The following is a 24,885-nucleotide window of genomic DNA, read 5'->3' on the forward strand; positions in this document are numbered from 1 at the left end:
CAGCCTTTACCACCCACTTTACTAAAACCATCTGGATTATTGAAGCCTTTGTCATCTTTGTAAAATTTTGCATATACTACTTACACAAAAAGGTTGTATTTTGTTATTTCCACATGTGCATATAAATCAAATTCACCCTTTGTATTTTCTCCCTTATCTCTTTCTCCTTTTTTGTTATGACTTTGATAGGTTTCATTACTCTATTTAACAATGCATAAATATAGTTTGATTATATTCACTCTGTATTACCTTCTTTCCCTTTGCCCTCTCCAACTTATTCTCCCAATAGTCCCACTTTTATGTTCATGTCTTTCTGTCTTGTTTTTTACATCTAGATTCTGCATATGAGAAAAAAATGGAATATATGTTTTTCTGAGTTTTATTTGTTTTGCTTAACATAATAATCTCCAGTTCCACCCTTGCATCTGTTGTTTCGTGAAAGCAACATAATTCCATTTGTCTTTATGGATAAATATTTCATATATTAAAATATGTACATATGTTATATATACATGCATGTATTTATGTGTAAATATATAACACATGCATGTGTTATAGATGTATATGTGTGCTATACTTATGTATATGTGTGTTATATAACATATATATGTAAAACATTTTCCTTTCTTTATCTATTCCCCCATCGATGGGCACCTACACTGATTTTGTAACACATCAATTGTGAATAAAGATGCTATAAACATAGGTACAGGAATCTCTATTACATGTTGATTTACATTCTTTCAGGTATTTGCTCAAGTAATATAGCAGTATCATATGGTAGCTCTACTTTTATTCTTTTGAAAAACCTCCATACTGATTTCTGTAGTGACCATACTAATTTAAATTCTGACTAGCACTGTGTAAGAATACCTTCTCTGCACCTACACACATTTCACAACTAACAGCACTTGTTTTTGTTTCTTTGATGATAGCCTGGGATGAAATGGGTTCTTAAAGCCATTTTGATTTGCATTTTCTTTATGGCTAAGAATATTGAACATTTTCATGTATTAATTAATCTTTGAATCTTCTTACTCTGTTCTACATAGTTTTTGAGAACATAAAGAATTTTAACAACTTTTGTCAGAACTTCATACTTTTCATATTACATATCCCAAACTTTCATACAGATGACAACAAAATCAACCATGGCTTAATCAGCTTATTTCTTCCCATGCCTCTCTAAGATCATATATGTGTCCTCTAAAGTTCAGGAAAAACAAAGTAACCTCTTCTGTTTCATTAAGGATAAACCTTCTTTTGATTCCCTAGGTAAATAGGTAGAGCCTTCCTTCTAAATGATTATCACAGCATTATTCCTGACACAGGTCTGGGGAAGTGAAGCTAAATGTTTTTTATTTTATTGCACAAGATTTTGATGCTGTCTATTAACTCTTCCATAAAATAATTTTTGCACTGGGTATCTCCTCCATGAGCTTAAAAATAATGACTAGGAGAGCAGATATATTGATAGAGCAACTTCTATGTACAAAACACTGTCAAGTCCAATCAAAATACATGAGAAGCCTGGGTCATTATCATTTAGCATTTATGTTCACACTAGCATGGACATTTGAATTTATAAGTTCATTCCTTGGAAGCTTTCAGATTTTCATGCTTGCTTTGAAATCTACCTTCCTTTTCTCATAGTAAGTTATTCCTTTACACCTAACTGGGGAAATCTAGTCCCAAGCCCCTCATCCATTTTTCACATTAATTCACTCCAGTTTTAATACATTTCTTAATTATAATTGCAAACGCTGTCACAGGGAAGAAAGCTGTTAAATCCCCTGGCAAATAAAAACCAGACTGTAAAGTTAAGACTTTACAAAGACAAAGCACATCCAGAAAGTCTAGAGAGGTACTACTTCGTAGTACCCTACCCTAATCAGTGTTCATGTACCTCATGATGTCACACTATATAGGGAGTTGTCATCTCCAATAGTATGTCTCTTTGGACACCTACTTACTGGAAAGTCAACAGGAAGTCCAAAGAATGGTTGCATGCCCGAGTTAAGAAATTATTTCCATAATAGACTATGTTGTTTCCAAATACCCTAGGTATAGTCTATCTGCATGATGGATAAGAGCACTGAACAATTCATTCAGTACCTGAGCATTTTCAGTCAGGCAGATATTGGTTGTGAAAAAAAGACCTTGCTTAGAAAGTTAACCTTATAAGGGATGTACCAATTCTTACATGGCTAATACCTCCAAAGTAAATGTACTAATTCCTCAAAGGAAAAGTAATAAAATTACCTATATAGGCAAAACAAAACATATTAACATAAGGAAATCCCATCTAAGTTTAGTCTTTTTTGTAATTTAAATATAAACTTACCTAAGGTAGAGAAATTGTCATTCACTGATGAGATTCTCTCTTGGTCAAGGATCATCGTGAACAGTTCACAAATTTGCATCTTAGTCCCAAGTACCTCATGAACTTCAACACAAAGTCCTTTCAAGCATAAAATACAACAATTGGGACCCTACTTGCAAATTACTTTTTCAGTATAAAAAATTAAATCCAGGTATAGTAGCTATGCCTGAGGAGGCAAAGATCAGAATGATGATAGTTCCAGGCCAGCCTAGGCAAAATGTTCATGAGACTCAATCTTGAGTAATAAAAACCTAGACATGCCTGTCATTGTAGCTACACAGGAAGCATACACAAGAGTCTTAATCCCGGCTGGGCTTGGAAAACAAGAAAGACCTTATTTGAAAAGTAAGAAAAATTATTTTCTGGCAAATGGAAATATTTTACAATACTACTACAACGCGGTTTTCTCTCATGTGCCAGAGCTTCAAATGCATGTACACCCATAAACTCACACACTCTGGCTCTCATTTAGCCCGCTTCCCTAGCTGATGTTCTGAGATCTGGACCTTTAGAATTGCTTAACCATTTTTGTTAGTTTTAGACTTCTTTAAGAACCCATGTAAGGCTCTTAGCCTTCTCCCTGGAAAGAATATATTACCCAAAATTGTTCATGATTTAAGGAGCCACATTTCACCTCCCTTGACACCCCTACACTCTGGCAGCAACCTGTCCCTATAGTGAAGCCCAATTACAGATTCACAGTTAAAATCTCCTGCTAGATTAAGTTCAAAGAGAAAAACAGTTCTCCCTTCTCTAATCCAGTCCACATAGAAATAAGCTGATTGAATATACATGATCATTTTGATCTAATTGACAGCTCCCTAACTCTTTGACTATAGCTAAAAGTATCAAACCAGTTTATGTTAGCAAATGCTAATTTTCATATTTACCAATAAATGCATAGAGTTCCAATCAGATTCACTTACTTATCAAAATGCATCTATCCTGATCAGTAGCCTATATGTATACATTGAATTTTTCATACATAATTTGTGGCATTATATAGTTGTGCAACATTTCCAGACTTAAACTTTCTAGGGAGACATAACTTCATTTAAGAAGGCCATGTCCAGTTCATGTCTGGCAATTTACCGTCTCTATACTGTTTGATTCCTTTGATAACCAGAAACTTAAACATCTCCGAAGAAAGTCCATTACAACTTTGGACTGCTCTGTTAACTTCTTTTCTTTTTTATATTCAACTTAAGTCTGCTGCCTTGAAGCATCTACTAAGTAGAGGCAGATGCTAACATCAGTAGCAGCACAGAAGTCTCTTTCCTTTTCTGCTTCACAAACTTTCACAAGTATGACTACAACTGCCATAGGTTCCTGACTTTTTTTCCAGTTCAAATATGCACAAGTCATTCAATTATTTCTCATCAGTTATGGTTGCTTCTTTTTTCTTTGGTCATTGCCTCAGGGCCACCTTTCAGTTTTCTAAAACTAATAGGTATAATTATATAAGTAAAAATAGAAGACACCATATCAAGTTCTTTGCAAGAATTCAAGTATGCAATATACCCTTGCTCCCCTCTCATCTTCTAATTTCACAATTCTATTAGAAAACCCATTAAGCATGACTGCAAGTGATTTATTCTTCATCAAAACCCGCACCGCTATTTTTTGGGACTTTGTGGTTCTCTAGATATTTATTTTGTCCTTCCCTTTAAAATTACAGCAAAAAGAAAATGAGAGATTAGTAACTGCTTCTTGGTACCTTCAGTAATTTGAACTTGACAAATGTCAATGTGACATGAAAATTTCTCAAGAGATTTTACTGTTTCTTTTTCCATGGCTTGTTATAGTTCTTACATTGTTCTCAGACCTTGACTCCCATGACTGACTATGGAGTAGACTTTGAACAGCACCCATTTAGGGACAGTTGGCATGTTGAGGGGTAGTAGAATTTATAGAGCACTCTACTGAAAGAAGAAATGGACACTGGGCTTTGGAGAACCCTGCAAATACCTTATAAATGATTATGAACCATCATTTTGTCTTGGGCACTGGAGCTACAAATGCTAGAAATACTAACTACAGATTAAATTGGTGGCTACTTCCATTAGAGATTACATAGATGGTTAGCAGTGGGACTCAAAAGTTCTTTCTACCTCACCACTAAATATCTTGCAGAGCCAAGCATAGTGGCATACACCTCTAATACAGCACTCAGAGGCTGAAGCAAGAGGATAGGAAATTCTACACGGTGAGGTCCTATTTCAAAAATCAAATTGGGCACTGGGGGCTAACACCTATAATCCAACATACCCAGGAAGATGAAATTCAGAGGGCTGACATTTAAAGCCATCCCTACCAGAAAAGTCCATCAGAGTCCATCTCCAAATAATCAGCAAAATACCAGATTAGAGGTATGACTCAAGTGGTAGAGCACCAGCCACGAGCAAGGAAGCAGAGTGAGGACTAGAGACCCTGACTGAGTCCAAACCATAGTACTGGCATCAAAAAGAGGCATCATTGCTTGTTTTCCACAGATTTCAGAGTGTCCACTCTAAGAAATATGCACTTTTGAATTAAAACCTTGTTCTTTAAGAGCCTCTAACATAAGAACTTATCTTAGAATGACCCATCAAGCTAAAATCATCCATTATTCCCCTGACAGGGGTTCATTTATCAGATTACTTTTCAAAAGGACTGCTATCTGAAAGCATGGGCTCTACAATGTAAAGGAATGAGATGTGATAAAAGTGAGGACCAGAGCTAGTGCATTAGAGGAAGGTATTCAGAAGCCAAATGCTGGAGTTGGATAAGTCAGTGATAAGCAAAGTTGGCACAAGACGTTCAAAGAAAGAAGACAATGGTATGATGAGTAGGAAAGGGTATGCATTGCTCAATACCAAATATTTCTGAAACTACACTCATTAGTTTGATAGAGACTATGTAAAATCTTTACATCAATATGAGAAGTTGCTCCAAAATTCATATTGAAGTGCACTGAAAAACTGCAATGCAATAATATTAAGAGGTGACACAGAAGGAAATTAAGGGGGGAAAAAAGCTTTACACCAAGCAGGTTGTTATGATTCCTTTCATGCCAAGCTAACAAACAACAGTTCCATAGTAGACATGACTCCCCTTATCATCCTTTACCTCACAAAAATCGAAAAAGAATACATGGCAGGCACAAAAGAACAAAAATGTATGGTTCTGTCTATGTGAAATATTCAGAATAGCAAGTCCATACAGAAATTCAATTTTTTCGTGTATATTACTGCACAGGGGCTTAAACTCGGGGCCTTTCTCTCTCAACTTTTTCACTCAAAGCTGGCACTCGACCACTTAAGCCATACCTCCACACCTAGAAATTAGACTTTTGCTACCAAAAATCTAATTGGGCTGAGGGAGTGGTAAATAGAGATTTGCTACTAGCAAATAGACATAAAATTCTTTCATAGAGTGATGAAAATGTTCTGGAATTGGATGATAGTAATGGTTGCACAATTCTCTAAATATACTGGAAACTGGTAAATTCTATTTTTAAAAGGGTGGATTTTATGGCATATAAATCATGCCTCAATAATATTCTTTTAAATGCTAAAGGAAGAGTAATGACCCTTTCCAATATCTGGATCTTGCGAGAATCAAAGAACAATATACAGACCCTATAATTAGGAGCATTTTTTACTCTAAAAAGATTTGTGATTGCACACCTTTCTCCTAACTCATGACAGGCTTCAAGTCAGTCAGTTGCTAGATATTGATACCCACTGATGAGCCTAGGCACTAGTGATGAGCTCCTACACTGGCATCTCAGCATGTAGCAGTTGCTACCTAGACAGCAGGCTGACTTTGGTGGTAGTTCAATCCTAAATCCTTAACTAAAAGTAATTCTGAGACAGAACAAGGTCACACATTGGAAATAAATTCCGTCATTTTCACTTCCTCCCTCTGAGATGTTAATGAGAGAAGCTGCTCTGTGTAATATAGGACATCTCTCCAAATTCACAGTGACATTTTTGGCAAGATCAGGAGTAGCTGCAAGAAAAATCAAGCTATTCCCCTCCTTACTCTTTGCCACCACCTAAGAATTTCAAAACCCTTTGTAGCCAAACAAATGGTTTTATACCATGAGAATCTGTTGTAAATGAAACTGTGTATCAAGGACATATTTCTAGTATTTTTCACAACTAGATTTTCTTTAAGAGGATCAATTGTGTTGCAGTGATTACAGTGAGCCTCAAATATACTTAGCATTTAGAAGCCACAAATATAAGCAAGTATCTGAGATACAACTGAAGAAATAAACTGAAAGAGGTGCAAATGCTAAGGCCATGTTTCTAATCAGAACTATGCATTCTTACTGGTTGACCTTTGTGTCAACCCACAGAAAACCTACCCTTTTGAGATAGACAGAAGGAAAACTGAAAAGTCAGTGGAACCTGACCTGTGTCCAGCGAGGAAAATCCCATAAACATTTGTTTTTTCCAAAACAGTTGATTCCCTTTTAGCCTATAGTTGCTCATTAAATAATTGTGTGTCTTTTCTTTTTTTCTGATGTTCCAAAGACATTTAATTCCACAAAAACCTGTGTTATCTTCATGTTTCCAAATGACAGATGTAAAAGGATTTTAAAAATGAAAATCACAATAATTCATAGATGATTATAGCCTTTTAATTCTAGGCGGACTTGACCCAAAATCAGAACTGCACAGATTTCAACCCCTGTGTGAAAAAGCCTCATACTAAGTTGCAGATTGAAATGTCGTAGGCAGTAATACACTGTGCCAAGAAGCTCACAGATCAGGAGCTGCCAGAGTATTCTACTCCTGCTTCTCAGCTGACAATTCTGCACCTACCTCCAGTGGCCCCCTTGGAGAATAGATAGCTGGAAGACAAAAAGCTTTAATACTTGATGTGCATGATGTTTTATTAAACCTGCTTTGATGTAGGGGTTGTGATGCCTGGGACATTTTATCATGGTTTAACTGAAAACCTTTGTATTTTTATCTTCTTAAGAAGCTTAAATATTGTTAAAGAATGAACACAATAGACATCTCTATCTTATCTCAGACATCAGATAAGTGGCTTAGGCTTGGGGTTGAGATGCCTGTCCAACATATGACTAGATAATAAAACACAGTGGTTTTATACTTTGATAAGAGTAGTTAGGCCAGCAAGCTGGAGCCTACAAAGTCATTTACAGTGACTGCTCTTTTAACACCTAACCTAGAGGGTCTTAACTCGCATTCTCCATAAGAATCATAAGCTAGTTTTGTATAAAATAGGCTTCGCAGGCCCCACCTGCAGATTAGGATTCTGACTTAGTGACCCTAGAGAGGTTCCAGAAAACTGTATGAACAAAACCCATAGTCCATGAAAAATCTTTCCAAAAACTCGCTTCAAAACACTGCTCACCCCACCTTGACATTTCGGGGAAGTGTGGGACTATTGAGTCAACTTTGGCTTGCATACCTAATGATCCCTATGGAGTCGTTCTACTATCTGCTGAGTTAGGCATTTGATGTGTCTGCTTATATTTGGCTTGTTGAATGATACTGATGACTGTCTGTTTGCTTTTACTTGCTACTCGTGGATACATTGTGCACCCTAGAAACAGAGATACCAGACATAGGTAAGCAAACTATATGCATAGCTGCCTAGTGCCCCTCCTCTTGCCTACAAGACCACCCTGAATAACATGCTGACAGGGAAATTGTACTTCTTAAATAAGGTTAAAGAAATAGTGTGAAAGTGAATCTGAAATTGTGATTGGGTAAGTGTCTTCCAAAAGAAGAGGGCCCCTCAACTAAGTAGGAATTTTCTGGAGGAACAGAACATACATAAGTAAACAAAGTGGAAGATGACAATTGTTTAGTACTTCATGTGAATGCAAAGCCATAGGTCGCATTCAGTTTCACCAAGATGATATCAAAATGAATACATAAATTTAAACAGATTTGATATTTTCAAGTCATAGCTAGAGAGGGAGGATCATGTAGCAATCTCCTTAGATTCAAAATCCAGTTGTCAAATTAGGAAACAGTGACTAAGATGACTTTCTTTCCTTAACAGAAGATTGTATATTTTCATTAGATGATATGCTTTAATCTGACTCTTTTCTTTCAAGTAACCTCATGGATTCTATTTATTCACACTGACACCAAATAGAAGAAAAACTTTTAAGCTCATCATTTCTCATTTCCCAATGATGCCACACAGCTCTGAAATTAATTATAAAGAGTATTTTCTATTCCATTTGTTTATGCATTACACTTGTCAAAACTACTCTAAATTCCTAAATTACAAGGAAGAAAACTCAATTCTCTCCCAAATGCCAATTGTCATCAAAATGACATTATCAAGATTTTTAATTTGGATTTTGTTTGGGAGATGCCACTTCCTAAATGCCGGTGCACCAGATCATCCTTGCATAACTAGTTTGTTGGGTTTTTTTTTTTAACAAATTAAGTTGGTTGTGAAATGGCTTACTGGTAAGGTGTTGCACTTTATTAACTATTACTTAATTGCCCATTTAACAATCTATGTGATTTTAACCAGCATGAACAGAGTGATCTTTTCTAAGCAGAAGACTACGTGAATATAAAACTAATGAAAAAGTAACAGTAAGTCTCAAACTTATGTTAAAAAGAAATCTTTACACATCTCAAATTGCAATAGCATGAGGATTTAAAGGATTAAAGTAAATCACAATATAGTCCAAGGATATTTCTTTCTTAGCTGTAGCATGGTTTGTTTTTTGTTTTGTTTTGTTTTTTGGAAAGTACAAATAAATTGGTCTCAAAAGAGCTGAAGTGAACTTGGGAAATGACAGGAAATAACAAGACATTACACATCCATCCACCTAAGGATGTTCCTGACTGCTGACTGTCAAGAAAATACCACTAATCAGATTTGCATTTGGAATGTTGGGCATTCCATTTTCAGAAACATAGTATATAGATTTGAGAATATCCTCCCTGAGCAAAACAGAACATGTTATTCAGTTAGATAAAAGGCTCAAAGAACACTGATTTTTTTTCCACCTTCAGAACTCTGAGGTTTTTTTCATACACAATCACATATGATCCAGCCTAATCTTACTAATGGTTAAAAAAAAATAGTATGTTAGCAAGGCAGGGGTAACCCCCTACGGTTTTGGGTTTCCCTAGATGAGATTTGATGAGGATGCTAATTTTAACTTCCCTCACAGGCACATTGAGGATACTCAATAATGAATGAATGTAATGCATTCCAAAGCACTTTTGTGTGAATAACATTTCTCTTGGAAAAATAGCCTATGGACTCTTCCTAAACAAAGCATGATTAATTTAGTTCAGTTGCAACTCCACAAAATGGCTACCAAAGTATTGAAATTTGTTTGGGGGAAAGATTGCGACCCCATCTTTATTCTAGGAAGATCTAAACATATTGGAGAACTTTATTTGGAAGATAAAAATTAAAGTATATAAAGCCTTCCCTCACTCCTATGTAAAAAGTCTTTGCCACAGAGATGTCTTTATCTGGTAAAACTGCCAAGACAATTCTGGAGTCTGTTGGGGCCCTTTTCAGTTTATTTACAGCACCTGTCATGATGGTTCCAGGGTTGAAGATGTCCCTGGAATCTATCTTACTTGACGAAGGTAAGTAGTAAAAACATCAAATATTACAATTGGACCTGCTTTTGTTTCCAATAAAAACTTGAGTCTTAAATTAGCTTTTGTCAGCCTGATTACTATTAACATACATCAAAATGTCTACAGTACAAATACAGTTAGAACTTCCTGGTCCTTAAAAGCTCTCTTTCTTCTGATGATACACTCTCCTCCATTTTGCTTGGCTAAGTAGAAAAGTCCTGACCTCTTTTCCATCTCAGTTTTGTGTCCTACAATTCAGTACTAAGGGAACACTGATCCTTTCAGAAACCTGGCACCAAGGATATAGAGAAACATGGTTTGCTGCTTGCAAGGAAATCACAGACTATTTAGAGAGGGGGAAGGGCAATGTCAAAAAGTCAGTGCTTACAACCAAGCTCCTGAAACTTGGCTTCTGTTACGGGGTTAGAAATGTTACAGGGTTCGAGGGAGGGAATTCCCCGTCCTTCCCAAGGTGTCCACCACTCAGCTGCCACTGTGACCCCGAGCAGTCCTCAAGTTGGGGTTTATAATGGTAAAAGCATAGCACAGATGTAGGAGGTTGACGCAGGGATTAGAGCCAGCAAAAAACAAGTTAAGCAAGCCATTTACAGAAGCAGAGATTTGGGATCAGGTTGACCTAATCTACTCCCCCCAACATTTCCTACCATATTTCTCTAATCAAGATGGAGTCAGCTGTACTCCCTACAACAGCTTCTAAGACCATTCTTGACAAAAGGTCCCTGATGAAATGGCTGAATTTACTATCTCTCTCACACACACAACACACATGTACACACACACACACACACACACACACACAGATATGAGAATGGAGTAAATAAGCCAACAAAGAGCTCTCAATGTTGAAAATTCAACAACAATATAAAGTATTAAATGATCATCCATGATATATAGTCAAATTCATAAATAAGTAAAAAACGATAGTGCTCTTATTCAAAAGAATTCAAAATATTTTACTTAGCTTCTCCATCCCCAAGGAGGTGGAATGTAACTCCTTATGCCTCATGTGTTAGCTACATAATGTTACTTCCCTCTAAAAGAGAAAATATGAAAAGTAGGAGAGAAAGAAAAACTTTACAGTGGAGAAAAGCTGACTCAGCTAAGAAATCAACCCCAACCAGTAAAAGCCATGTTTTGTACCTCCGATATGATTCGATTAAAATGGCACTTTATCACTGTGGTCTTCCCTCAGAAGCCCACAACTTCTAATTATGAAAAAATATCACTGTCCCTGGCTTATTTTTTCTCAAGGCTAGCACTCTACCACTTGATCCACAGCGTCACTTCCAGCTTTGTGTATGTGGTGCTGAGGAATTGAACCTAGGACTTTGTGCATGCTAGGCAAGCACTCTTAACACTAAGTCACATTCCCAACCATTATAGATACTTTTCAGAACAGAAGCATCCTATAAAGTACCTGGCCAGCACTCATCAAAGCTGTTAACATCATCAAAAACAAGAAAAATCTGAATAAATATCACAGCCCCAGGAGAGTATAAGATGTCATAACTAAATATAGTTAGTATCCTGGATAAGCTGTTGCACTAGAAAAAAAGACATTAGGTTAAAAAAAAACTACAGAAATCTGACTAAAGAATCAGTTTTGCTTAAATTTTGAAAACAGTACTACTAGAATGTTGTGTTACTAGGTCACTAGTCTTTCCACTCTACTTATTTCCAACCCTCTCTAAGTCTTCTGTCATAACAATTTAACTTATAATATTCATATCCTGTTTATTTCTCTGTCTTTGATTTTCAAGAAAACTCATATCTTACAAACACGTAGTTCCCCAGATCATAACACAGTTCTTGAGCACATTGTAGGCACTTATTAAATGTTGTATAATGAATTAATAAAAATAGAAAGCATAATGCAGAAAAAGTACCAACTATGGAATTCAGGTGAGATATGATGGGATCTTGAACTAATGACAACAGAGGTAAAGATAAGTGAGAAAACTGGAGAATAAATTCAGAAGGTAAAATTTAAAAAGACACTGTGTTTCACTAGATGTGAGAAGTGCAGGAGAAAAGTTGGAAAAGAATGACTTCTAGATTTTGGCTTAAACATTTGGGGACTAGGCAGAGTTCTGAGCATTGAGCAAATTGGAGTTGGAAAGAAAATGTAACTGTCCTCCAACTTCTCATGGCTTATAGGGGGGAGGGACACTGACACATAAATCAATATTTTAAGGTAATAACTAATCCCCTTACAGAAAATACAAATAGCCCAAAGTAAAGACTTAGGGAAGGCTTCATTAAGGAGATGGTGTCTAAGAAAAGCCTTATAATGAATACGAAAATGAAGTAAGTGAAGAAAAGCTTATCTACTACCACAAAGAACATTACAAAGATTTTAAAGATGAGAACAACTTGGAAACGTAGATTTAAGATTTTAAAACACTTTCTGCTTCCTACACTACAGAATATATTCGGGGCCAGAGATTATGAAAGCTAATATAATGGCAGAAGGGGTGGAATAAGAGAGTGATTATGAAAGTTAGTTCACAGAAAAATGCATGTAGAAAAATAAATGATAAATCAAGAATGACCTCCAGATTTGGAGTTAGAATGAAAGTACATTAAGTTAGATTGGAATGAAATATCCCCCAAACCGAAGTTAGTACAAATATCAGAAAAGGAAATGTTCAAAAAAATAGAAATGTTCAGAGATCAAAACAATGAATAAGTTCAAGTACAAATATGACTAAACTAACTTGAAATCCTATGTGAACAGCTAAATAGTTTCAAGCATGTAAAGATCCTTTCAATGTAACTTTATTGTTTCCTTTAGGATATATATCTAGCTATATGATTGTAAAATCATGTGATCATGGTTATAAATGTTTTAAATTAAAGTATGGTCAATTATATAGTGTACTGAAAGAAATAAAAATGAATTTAAGACATGGCAGTCAGCTAAAAAAATAGAAGCTTGAAAAGGAAAAGTTTGGGCTGGGAATATGGTCTAGTGGCAAGAGTACTTGCCTCATATACATGTAGCCCTGGGTTCGATTCCTCAGCACCACATATATAGAAAACGGCCAGAAGTGGCACTGTGACTCAAGTGGCAGAGTGCTAGCCTTGAGCAAAAAGAAGCCAGGGACAGTGCTCAGGCCCAGAGTTCAAGGCCCAGGACTGGCCAAAAAAAAAAAAAGGAAAAGTTGAACAGTGTAACTGTCCAGTTCAGGCCTCCTACAACAACACTATTCTAACTTTGGGTATTCCTTTTATTTGGCAATGGGAGCTTACCATGATTGCAACATCCCCAAAAGAGAAGTCGATTGGAGAAGGTAGGAAAGAAAATGACTTCTGCATTGGATTTGTCAAGTTTGAGTGACAGTGAAACATCTGGACAGTTAACCTGTTGATAATAGGATAACAGGTTATAAGAAGTATGAGAAAAGCCAAGGTGGCTCATATTTGTAATCCTAGCTGATCAGGAGGATGAGATTTGAGAATCACAGCATGAAGTCAGCCTGGGCAGGAAACTCTGTGAGACTCTTTATCTCCCATTAACCAGCAAAAAGCCAGAAGTGGAACTGTGAGTTTAGTAGAGTGCTAGCCTTGAGCAAAAAATATCAAGGACAGCATCTAGGCCTTGAGTTCATGCCCCAGGACAAGAGCACACATGCGCACACAGGCATATGCACACACACACGCACACACACACACACACACACACACACACAATTCTGGAATCTTTCTATCTTCTCTTTCTATTCTCAGATGGACAGTATTAAAATGTCAGCATCATTAAAGGTTAGCAGTCCACATTGGATTTCTTTTCATGTGTATTCCATTAATAGAAAAACAAAGAATCGCCTGTCCCTTTGGTACATAAAACCAAAAGATACACAGATTCTTTCATCTATTAAACGATTTTTCCATTTGTAAAAAGAGCCCAGGGGGGTACATATTAAACAAACTGCTTTGACTAACTTTTCTTTTCTCTCCCTTAGCACAAGTCCTGCTCACAAATACTATCTGGCAATGGACCCTGTGTCTGAATCACTCTACCTGTCAGACACCAATACTAGAAAAGTCTACAAGTTGAAATCTCTCATGGAAACAAAAGATCTGTCCAAGAATTTTGAAGTGGTGGCAGGAACAGGTGATCAGTGCCTTCCATTTGACCAGAGTCACTGTGGAGATGGTGGACGAGCATCAGAAGCTTCATTGAACAGCCCTCGAGGTAAAAAAAAAAAAATCTTTATTCAACTAAATATTTCATTTAACTTCACAGAATACTAATGCTGTGGCCACCCATCGATCCATCTCAATAGTCTGCCTCTGACAAACACATTCTTTTGTCTATCCCAGCAGATAAGCACATCCAGGATGAAGTTTTAGCCAACATACATTAAAATAACTGTAATAATTATTAAATGATTGAACTGTGTCCTTTCTAATTGATGAATAACTATTTCCCAGAGCCCTTAAAATATTTTGTGGCTACTTGACCATTGTCAGAGGCTATGTTGTGGATGATCTATACAAACCAGCAAAGGATTTTCTGGACTTAAAGGGCTATCTGTGTCTAGCAAAGTGCTTTAAAGGCCCCCTGCTTTAGTTCAGATCAGATCTGTCCTATCTTTCTAACTTCATTGAATATACTGAATAATGTTGAATAGCACAGTTGCTTAACAACTTGCAAAGAGCCTTTTCCCATTAATTTATCTAAATCACTATTGAAGCTACTTATATTTTCAACTTTTATGAAGCCTAACATAACAATTTACTTTGGTTTTGTCTTTTATGGAAACTTCCCCTTAGTTTTATTTGTTTAAAATTTACTTTTTAAGCTTCAAGAACTAACTTTCAACTCAATTGCCTGGAATTTAGTAAACAAATTTACAGCTCACAATTAACTTCATGATTTCACTTGGATCATTTGCCCATCTTAGTGCACTAAGCCGATGGATAGCCAATGTTGACTGCAAGCATATACCACCTACCATATCTGCTTATTTAATTGCTTTTCTGTGTTCTTTCTCTAAGATCTGTATGTATGTTTGTTTTAGTGAGTTTTATAAAGAATTCATTTTACTGAGTTTTAGGAAGCAATGTATTTTACAGTGTTGCACAAATAACATATATTTGTTACAAATAATTAAGAAAACAATGAAAGTTTTTAATTAAAATCACCATAATCTTACCACATATAGAGAACCACCATTAACGTTTTTAGTATTTTCCCTTTTTTCTTGCAAATCACATTTTAATTCACTGAGTAGAGTATTACACAATGCTATTCTATAACCTGCTTTTATGAATATCTTTCCATGCCAAAAATATGAGGTCAATGTACTTAATTTGCTAGATAGGTATGCTTTATTTCAAATACTAAGTGGTTACTCTTCAGCCATTTGACACTTGCCATATTGGGATTATGTTGCTATATTTCTTTAAGTCCTTTGTTTTTCATAAAGCCCTTCTGGTTACCTCCAGACCATTAAATCTGAATTTTGTTAACAATATCTACACTACCCAATTAGTACTTGGTTGTATTTTGCCTTTTTCTGCTTTCTGGTTCTTTCATGAATAGATCTTTCCCTAAAAACAAAATTTCTTGAGATGAAACTTTAATACTTTCTAAAATTCCCAACCTCCCCACCAACTTTTAGCACCGTATGTGTTTATTTTGTAAATTATGTACTATAGGAATTTTGTTGTAAATGTTCAATTAAGTAATTCTTGTTTATGCCAGATATTCTAAAATGGAGTTTCACAAATGCTTAAATGGAGTGACCTCGCCCTCTAAAGTAATATAACTCTCCTAAGTATTATGACAAAGTGTTTCCTTTTCTGTCTGCCAGCTCTCACTCCTTATACATAGTAGGCATAAAAATAAATATTCAATGAGAATAGCTCAGGTGTAACATATAGTCAATTCATTTTTCAAGAAAATACATTAGGCTGAGTTGGACCTTTTATACAAGTTTAAAATCTCTTGTGGTTGTTATAAGGAATTCTACATATGAAATAAGTAGGAATCAAGCTGTATTATGTCTGAAATTGACATCCTTCTGAGATGCTGAGAGTATGAAATCCACTCATGTCACCTACCACATTCAACCTGGCACAAAGAGAACAAATATCTCAATTTTTCCAAATAAAGCAAATCATTAGTTTAGTACAGCTAGGTTTCTTTTTGTTTTAGGAGTTTTTAAATTTTATTTTTGCTTCAATAGTAGTAATAATAGAGTTCTGATGAACAGGATTTACATGAACTCTTGAAGCAGCAGTAATGATAGTGTCAAAATTTATGTATCTGTCAAAGCTAGTTTTAAGCAAGTTTTTCTTCTCATTACAACTAGTAGTGTATTTTCCTCTGACTTCATTTATTCATATTTCTACCCAGAACTGGTCTTTCCCCTAATCAGCTATCCTTTATTCATCCAAAGCAGCAAGAGTCCTAAGAACATGTTCAGGCTACATGTTCATTCTGGACAGCGTTCACATAATAATCCTGTAGCTGATATTGTCAACCTCTTCCCTGACCCAATGACTGAATTGGATTCCTTAAGGGAAGAAGATGTGTGGATTATACCAGGTATCCACCACATCTCTTTCAGCCATGTTAACAATTTTTGAAGACCTTTCTTACACTCTGAAATCAGTGAGATCACAGAACCTGTCCCCAGATAACAGTCATTCTGAAAACACTGGTCAGAAGACACCTGCTCAACTACAGCACCTGTCCCCATGCTCAATATAGACAGCACTCATTCTTATCACAGAATCATAAGTGATATGGAATGCTGCAGAGCAATGTCAATAGACATCCGTAAAAGGAGAAAGTACGCAAAACGTTATTAAAGCACGGTGTAGAGAGAGTTGCATATTGCTAATTGCTAATTTTCAGGTTCTCCTGAAGGTTTTTTGCCTATCAAAAAAGCCTAGTTTGTTTATTTTTGCCACACAAATACCATGCACAGCAGGTCATTCTTTCTGACCCTTAGAAGACAGCAAAAGTTTAATAGATTTCTTTAATGAGTAATTTGATTTTTCTACCTAGAATCTCATAAAGCAAAGCTGGAGAGCTGAAGAAAATGTAAATGTAGATTTAGAAAGTACAAACCCTAGGTTAGGGAAGATAGCTTGCTCTCAGACTTTAACAAGAAAAATATTGCAATTATAGGAAGACACTTCAACAAATTCTTAATTATGCAAGGTAAGTCAAGTAAATGTTAAGCTAAAAGCCAATTAATTTACTTTCCAAATCTATTCTAAAAATAGTATGAAATAAAATTTCCTTTTCAAGTCACTCATCTTAGAGTCAGAGTAAATTACTAAATCATATTAAAATCATGTGAGCAAAAGGTTGAAACATAGTCAAGAACCATGGGGATTTGATTTTGGTTTTAGTTTAAGAAATGGTGACAAATTAGGCTGGGAATATGGCCTCGTGGTAGAGTGCTTGCCTCACACACTTGAAGCCCTAAGTTCAATTCCTCAGCACCACATTAACAGAAAAAGCTGGAAGTGGTGCTGTGGCTCAAGTGGTAGAGTGCTAGCCTTGAGCAAAAAGTAGCCAGGGACAGTGCTCAGGCCCTGAGTGCAAGCCCCAGGACTGGCAAAGAAAGAAAGAAATGATGGCAAATTATGGTGAATACAAGGATAGGAAGCCTAGTCTTTCTTGTTCAACCCATGTAATAATGTCTCTTTGAATGACTGCACAAGTCACAGAATCCTGCTATGGTTTTCTTCTCCTCAGCACTAAAGTTTGTGTTCAGGAAATCATTCCATTGACTGGTTTTGTGACATCAGGCATTTTAACACTAGTCCTTGAGTTTTCTTATCTGGACACTGAAAGGCTCAGAATGAGCAATAATAATATTATAGCCATAACTTAATGAGTGTCTAATGCACTATGCTAGATGTTTTCTACTAAGTATCCTTAATCTTCACAACAATGCATACATTTTTACTATAGTAAAATTCCTACTGGATAGACCATTGTCAAATAGATAAAAATATCCCCAGACACAGCCTGACTCCAAAAGCCCCATGATGAGGAGCTGGAGGCATGTCTCAAGTGATAGAGCATCTGCTTAACAGGTTCAAGGCTCTGAGTTCAATCCTCAGTGCTACAAAATATGGTGGAACAATATAAAGCCTCCACTCTCCCACACTATGTGCCTTTCTGCTAAAATTCATACTCTCTAAGAATGATGGACATATAGGAAAAAATTCTATTCAGTAGGAACAAAATAGTTTTATTTATAGGGTAAATAACAATTAGCTTAATTTCCTTTTTCTATTAAAACCATTTCTCTGATTTTTCTGACCTAAGAGCATACCAATAGTACTGTACATCCCTTTCACAGAGTCAGTAAGTGTAATTATTCAGATAAATCTCCAGGAAACCTTATCACTTCCCTTTGGAAGGATCTGCAATTAGGAACTTCACAAAATTTTCCTTAAGGGACCAAGGCAGGAAACCTTCATTTTATTAAACTTCTTGACTACAATAAAAACTACAAATTTTGTTTGAAGGAAAAATGGAAGCGTCTCAAATAGAATTTCACATGATAGCCTCTGGGTACTCCTCTTGGGAAGAGGTCTTTATCTTCCCCAGTTTTATACGCTTTGATTTGAATCCCAATAAAGAGAAACATTTGCCATTTTACTCATCAATACTTCAACATAATGGGGCAAGGAAAAAAGTTTAGCAAAGAGGTTGATGGAGTGTTAATCCCTGGCATTGTATATGAGTTCGAACTGACTTTGAAAGATGCTTTTAAAACATGCATGGATGATGTAGTTGAAACTTAGGTTCCATTTATTATTTTTACTGCAACTTTCTTTAATTCTACAGAGAACTCAAACTAATGAGTCATGTAATAGATGACCAAGTACTTAAGCAGAATGTGAAATGGTACTAGGTGGGAATATAAAATAAAATTTCTGACAAGCCGAATGCATTTATTTTTTTTAAGTAGCTACAAAGGGTGACAGAGTGATAGGACAGGATGAATTAATCAATGACCTAATTTGGTTTTCTTGGGACCTCACCAAGGATTTGGTATCTGTTTCCATGTATGTCTTGAAGCAAACTGACCTCAGAAGTCAGCAGGACTTATGCAATATCCACATAAATGAATAGTTCTACAAGAAAGAAATTATCATTATATCCTGAAAAGTAGTTTTAGCATATTGATGACACTAACCATACAGGATTCACTTTAATTCTATTGGTAATTATGAAATCTGAGTATAATAAAGTCTAGATTCAAGTAATCAGTTTTTGTCCCTTCCTGGATGAAATGATAGCACACCCTGAAGCTCTACTCCTTCCCTAGCATCTATCTGCATGCTGTTCTTAAAAGCTATATTTATGGATAATGGAAAGATGCTAAGACTATAATCAGCGACTTTTTGTTGAAGTCAGTGGTGTGTATAGTACAGAAACAGCAATGAGAATGCTTTTTAGGTTCTTCAGTGTGATGGAAGCAGTAATGTTTTTTCCTAAATTCCTTTGGTATATAATTTGTCCTGGTGACATAGCTATTTGTATGGTCAGTAAGAACAGCCTTCAACAAAATTACAGGTAAGCAACAATATTCATGAAATGAATGGTAATCCTAGCTACTCAGGAGGCTGAAATCTGAGGACTGAGGTTCGAAGCCAGCCCAGGCAAAAGAGTCTCCATGAGACTCTTACCTCCGATTAATCACTCAAAAAAATTGGAAGTGGCACTGTGGCTCAAGTTGTAGAGCTCTAGCCTTGAGCACAAAGAGGCTCAGAGACAGTGCCCAGTCCCTAAATTCAAGCCCTACAAGCAACAAAAAAAATTGAAGGTAATAGGAAATGCTGAAGCAGAAGTAGAAAGTTAAGCAAAAGAGTTAAGTCAGGACAATAACAACATAATCTGACATACATTTTGGATACTTGTGATGACAACATAGTAAATGCCCTGTAGCAAATCAAAGAAACTATTGGAAGTAGTAATGTTTATAAGGTAGGCAATGAACAGGGATCTAATGAAAGAGATTGAAAAGAAACATTGACAGAAAGCAAAGGCGAACCAACAAATCATGGTATCCAGGTAGCCAAGGGTAGCTCTTATGAGGGAGGTGTGGAAAACAGTTTCCAATATCCTTGTGTTAGGCAGTCAAGAGTTCACTAGTGACCATACAAATGGTCGTTTAAGTGGTAGTACAGTTGGAGGCTGAATTTAACTCATTCGATGAGCCCACAAGAAGTGAGAGAACACCTATTACTAGTGAAGATCATGCTTCTGAGAATCTTCCCTGTGAGAGGTATAGTGAATAGTACCAAGAGATTGAGGAGCTCAGTGAGGCTTTTTCTGTAGGGGAAAAGTAGCTTACAGTGAATGTAAAGATGAAATGCAGGGAATAAGTGATGAAATAAAATCAAAGGGAAATGGAAAAGATGTAGGCCTTGAATTGGAGGGGAACAATGAAGAAATGGTCCTGAAATTATATGTGGGTGGAAGAATAAATATGTAGGCTGAAGGACCTAAAAGGTCCATGGTTCTCCATATGATAACATTAGTATTCATGTAGAATTGGATCTTTTCTGCTGAAGATGGAGTAAAATCAGATATTTTGGCAAGTAGACAATTGCTTAGTAAAGTCTGTTTTTTAATCAAATTCCTAGATGGATTTCAAGGCATTTTCCATGTGAATTTTCCATTAATGTTCTTGTTTTAATTCAGAGGTATCTTGATTTAAAAAAAAATATGTTTGAAAACATGAGGAAAAATCCCTCAATGATCCTGTGCTATTTTCGCTTATGGGGATTTGTTTCTTAAACTAAATAATTGATTTCCCAACTGACTGTTGTTATAAGAGAGAATACTTAGAATCTATTATGCAGCCAGAATGAGATTTTAACCTGTTTCTACACTGCTTGTCTACTACATTTGCTTATGTTGGGCAAAGGTTTTAACCTTAGATTATGTCAGCTGTGGGGAATTTAAGAACCTTTCCACCTTTTGTTTCATCCCTAAAGCCATAAGGCATTGATGAGAGAAGGCAAACAAGAAGACATTTACACCTGGCTAATTGCCTATTTGGTGTAGGTAGCATCAGTAGTTCAACAAACCTCAGTTAAATTGATTCAAGTTTTATATGGCCACAGATGCTTTATTAAATGGATTTTCTTCACATTTACTTAACTTTCATGCACGCATCAGATTCTATCAAACATTAATATTTTACAGGCCAAATACAATGATAGATAATCTTAAACTGAACTGGATACAAATCCCAGATCCTTCACTCATTAAACATTTGATCTTGTCCAAGTCCTGCAACTTCCCTGAGCTTCAAGTTCCTTATCTGTAAAATAAGAAAACTATAAATTGTGTGCCCTCAAGGGAGTTGTTTTAAAATGAATATAATGTGCCTAGAGCAACACCCATCATGTTATGTGCACAGTAAACATATCCACCCTTATGATTTGTCTTACCCTTTTGTTTTTAGTAGTAATAATTATTACAAGTCACTTACACATGAGAGAACTTACTTTGCAAGGAATTAAGCTTCATGTTCTATTAGAAATGGTGCCTCCAAAGAAGCAAGAATCAAAGTCAGGTGAGATTCAGATATGGAATGTAGTTGGACTAACTTATTCCCCTTGACCTTCAGGACAGTGCAGTAATTCTAGTACTGGTTCTTTACAAATGTGGAGTTCTGGAGAGGCCCTAGATCCACCTAAGCAAAATAATTCTCTTTACAGCCTATGATTTTATGCTTAAATTCATTCTGTAGGAATTTTTTCAGATGTGTGTTCAGTACAGGAAATTGCCTTGGTGAGCAGCACATTAATTCCTCATTAAAACGCTTTATGGGTCCTTGAGGGCAAGGAGCATGGGATGGATATGTTTGGATAGATAAGATCACCTGAGTAGGGAAAGCTTAGCTAGGATATTCTCAAAGTTACATGGAGAAATGTATGCTAGATATCTGATTGAATAACAGGAAAGTGGGGAAAGGAAATGACAATGAATTTTTTTAATCATCCTTTGGTATGCACTTGGGGATACTCAAGCCTTTTATATAAAATTGTATAGTATTTGCATCTGCTATGCAAGCTCTACTGTATCCATAAAATCATGTCTACTACAATGAAAAAGCTAAATAAATGGTTATTCTGCTGTATTATTTAGGGGATTGGGACAAGAAAAAAAGTGTGTGTATGCGCAATACAAATGCAATTTCTAATATTTTCATTCCACGCGTGGTTGACTTCAAGAGTATAGAACTTGATGATACTTTGAAAATGTTAGTTGATGTTTACTTCCACAGTATTGTCTAAAATGAAACATGAACCACTACATCTAAAGACTGACAACCTAGAATTATGATTCTTTTTAAGTTTAAGATTACTGGCCAAAATAATTTTACTTCCTTGTTATAGTTCCTCAATGTTATACCTTTCTTATCTATCCACTTAAGAATCATCTAAGCTGATTAAAAAGAGGAGTCCCTGGCCAAAAAAATGACCGAGCTCACGAGCTAACAGGCTACAAATCACTTAAATCATATTTTGAGTGGTGTATTATGGTAACCTATAAATAACTAATTGCGTAAAATTGCTTTAGTAGTTTCTAGATGGCAGCTTTAATTAAAAGCACCAGAGACATTTAGAAGTTTAGAAATGGATGGCATGTAATTTGCCCTTTTACCAACCATAAAATGGTAATTACGGAATTTGATTCACTTCTTCTTATTAAAAGTTTTATGAGAATAGCAAGTTCCTTCTAAATACAGTTTCTCTTCCACAGAAGGTAGTACTTTTGCTTTATCAGTCTTCTCCAGCAGGGTAAGATGTCTTAATGTACAAATTCTTCACAAGTTAATTAGGAAATTTCTTTCAATGCAAAATATTTATTTTTAGGGCTCTTAAATATTAAAGCATATTAGAGTGCAAACTTTTATCGTGGACTGCATTGTTCCACCATCAGTACAAGATGGCTCAGTAATTTCAAGTTTAACAAATGCTTGAAGTAAACTATTTTAAAAATCAAAGAAATTGGAAAGTCATTTCCTGGTGAGTCTAGCATGCTTTGCTGATTTCTAGATGAAATACCTAAAATCTAAAATACCTTGACATCACAAGAAATCTAGAATATTCACTTTATTTTTAATTTATTCATTGTCAAAGTGATGAACAGAGGGGTTACAGTTTTGTACATAAGGCAGTGAGTATGTTTCTTATCCAACTTATCTCCTCCTTCAGTTTTCTCCCTCCTTCCCCATTTCCCTCCCCCCCATGAGTTGTACAGCATATAGTTTTGTAAGTATTGCTGTTGCATTGGTTCATCTTTTATCCTTTGTCTCCCCATTTTGATGTTCCCCTTCCCTTCCCTAGTTCCAATAAACCTATGTATATACAATACCCAGGGTACCAAAATTAGCAACAGTGACATCAAGGGTAAAACCCTGAGGAAGAAAGACAAAAGAAAATGGCATAATTTCACATGGTAAAATCATAAGTGAGCCAGACTCAAAGAAACGTATACTCTATGGTTTCCCTCATTGGTAATAATTAGTACATGTCCAGGACACTCCTAGCAGAAGATCACAATAGCTCAATGGCTATGCACATATGAACACATAAGATGATGCTAAGTGATAAAATATTCAAAAAAGAGGAGTCATTGGATGTTTTTAAATTCATTCATGCTCTAGAAATACAGGATAAATTGAACAGATATAGAAAGGAAAATTCCAACAACATACAGCAAGCCAAGATATCTTTGGAAATCCATAAATTTAACATCAACATCAGCTAATACAGCTGGAAATGGAATCAAGGTCTACTTTATTTTGTAATTGAACAAGTGATTGCATTTGGGGGCCACTTCTGCCCAATGACTATAGATAACAACACACAGGGCACTTATACCAACATCACTAGTGACAGGTTATATGCACCTAAGCAATATACCTGCTGTGTTTTTTTTTAATCAAGCAGAAGCCAAATTTTACAAGTTATCTGAGGTGGACAAATATAAGCCTCAAACTGGTCAAACGGATGATGTTGGAAATACCTTCTCTCCATCATGGTCTTTCAACGATGCCCTTCAGCCCTCAGGCTATCTTTCCTAGGTAGAAATCCACATGTTCTACTTCTGTCACTGCCAATCAGAACCAGGTAGACTTATACTGTTATACTAAGGAAAACAGGAATAGAGAAATCATAGTGAATTAGTGAATGAGCTAGACCTATATGCAAAAAACAAAGTTACATGAATCCAAGAGACTAGTGACAAAGGGATTCACAAGATATGGTATATTTACATATTTTGTTACGGTAAAATATATAATATTTACCCTTTTAACTATTCTAGATATAGTTCTAGAGTATTAAGTGTATTCATGTTGCTATGCATCCATCGCTGCCCTCTATTTCATATGCAATGGATGATATTTTGTCATACTGGGGAATCAAACCCAGGGCCTCATGCAAACTAAACACACATACTACCACGTATCTGTTCTCAAACCCATCTACACATTTTTTAAAGCACAAAACAATATTATATATTATTTGTGGATATATACATATCTATAAAAACATGCATAAGAACAATGTACTACTAAATTCAGGATAATGCAAAATTGTGTAGGGGAAAGGAGGTGGAGATTTGTCTATTTCAGTAACATATTCTTTTTTGAGTTCTATAAACTAAATATTTTCCTCTTTTAAATTTGTATAGTCGTTTGAAAGTCCATGGTAATATTTTCTAAAATTGTCTCCAATGTGGAATGTTTCAGAATCTTGAAACATGTTAAGTCAGAAAGACAGCATAGAAAGCATCCTACAAATTCATACCTGACAATTCCATTTCAGAAAGTGGTTTACTTTGATTCTTCATTTTGTTTTGCTTGCAGTGAGGCTATCGCTCAT

General features: G+C 35.8%; 1 protein-coding gene across 6 annotated transcripts in view; it reads left to right on the forward strand.

Annotated features, from left to right (window-relative positions):
- Positions 1-24,885, forward strand: part of Tenm1 (teneurin transmembrane protein 1) — a 786,931-nt gene that overhangs the window by 679,469 nt on the left and 82,577 nt on the right. For all 6 annotated transcript variants that reach the window (XM_048335936.1, XM_048335935.1, XM_048335937.1 and 3 more), the window contains one exon: positions 13,959-14,191. In XM_048335936.1, the coding sequence (XP_048191893.1) occupies positions 13,959-14,191 (233 nt within the window). The remainder of the gene's footprint in view (positions 1-13,958; positions 14,192-24,885) is intronic.

This window comes from Perognathus longimembris, chromosome 28 (genome assembly GCF_023159225.1).
Source record: "Perognathus longimembris pacificus isolate PPM17 chromosome 28, ASM2315922v1, whole genome shotgun sequence".
Lineage (NCBI taxonomy): Eukaryota > Metazoa > Chordata > Mammalia > Rodentia > Heteromyidae > Perognathus > Perognathus longimembris.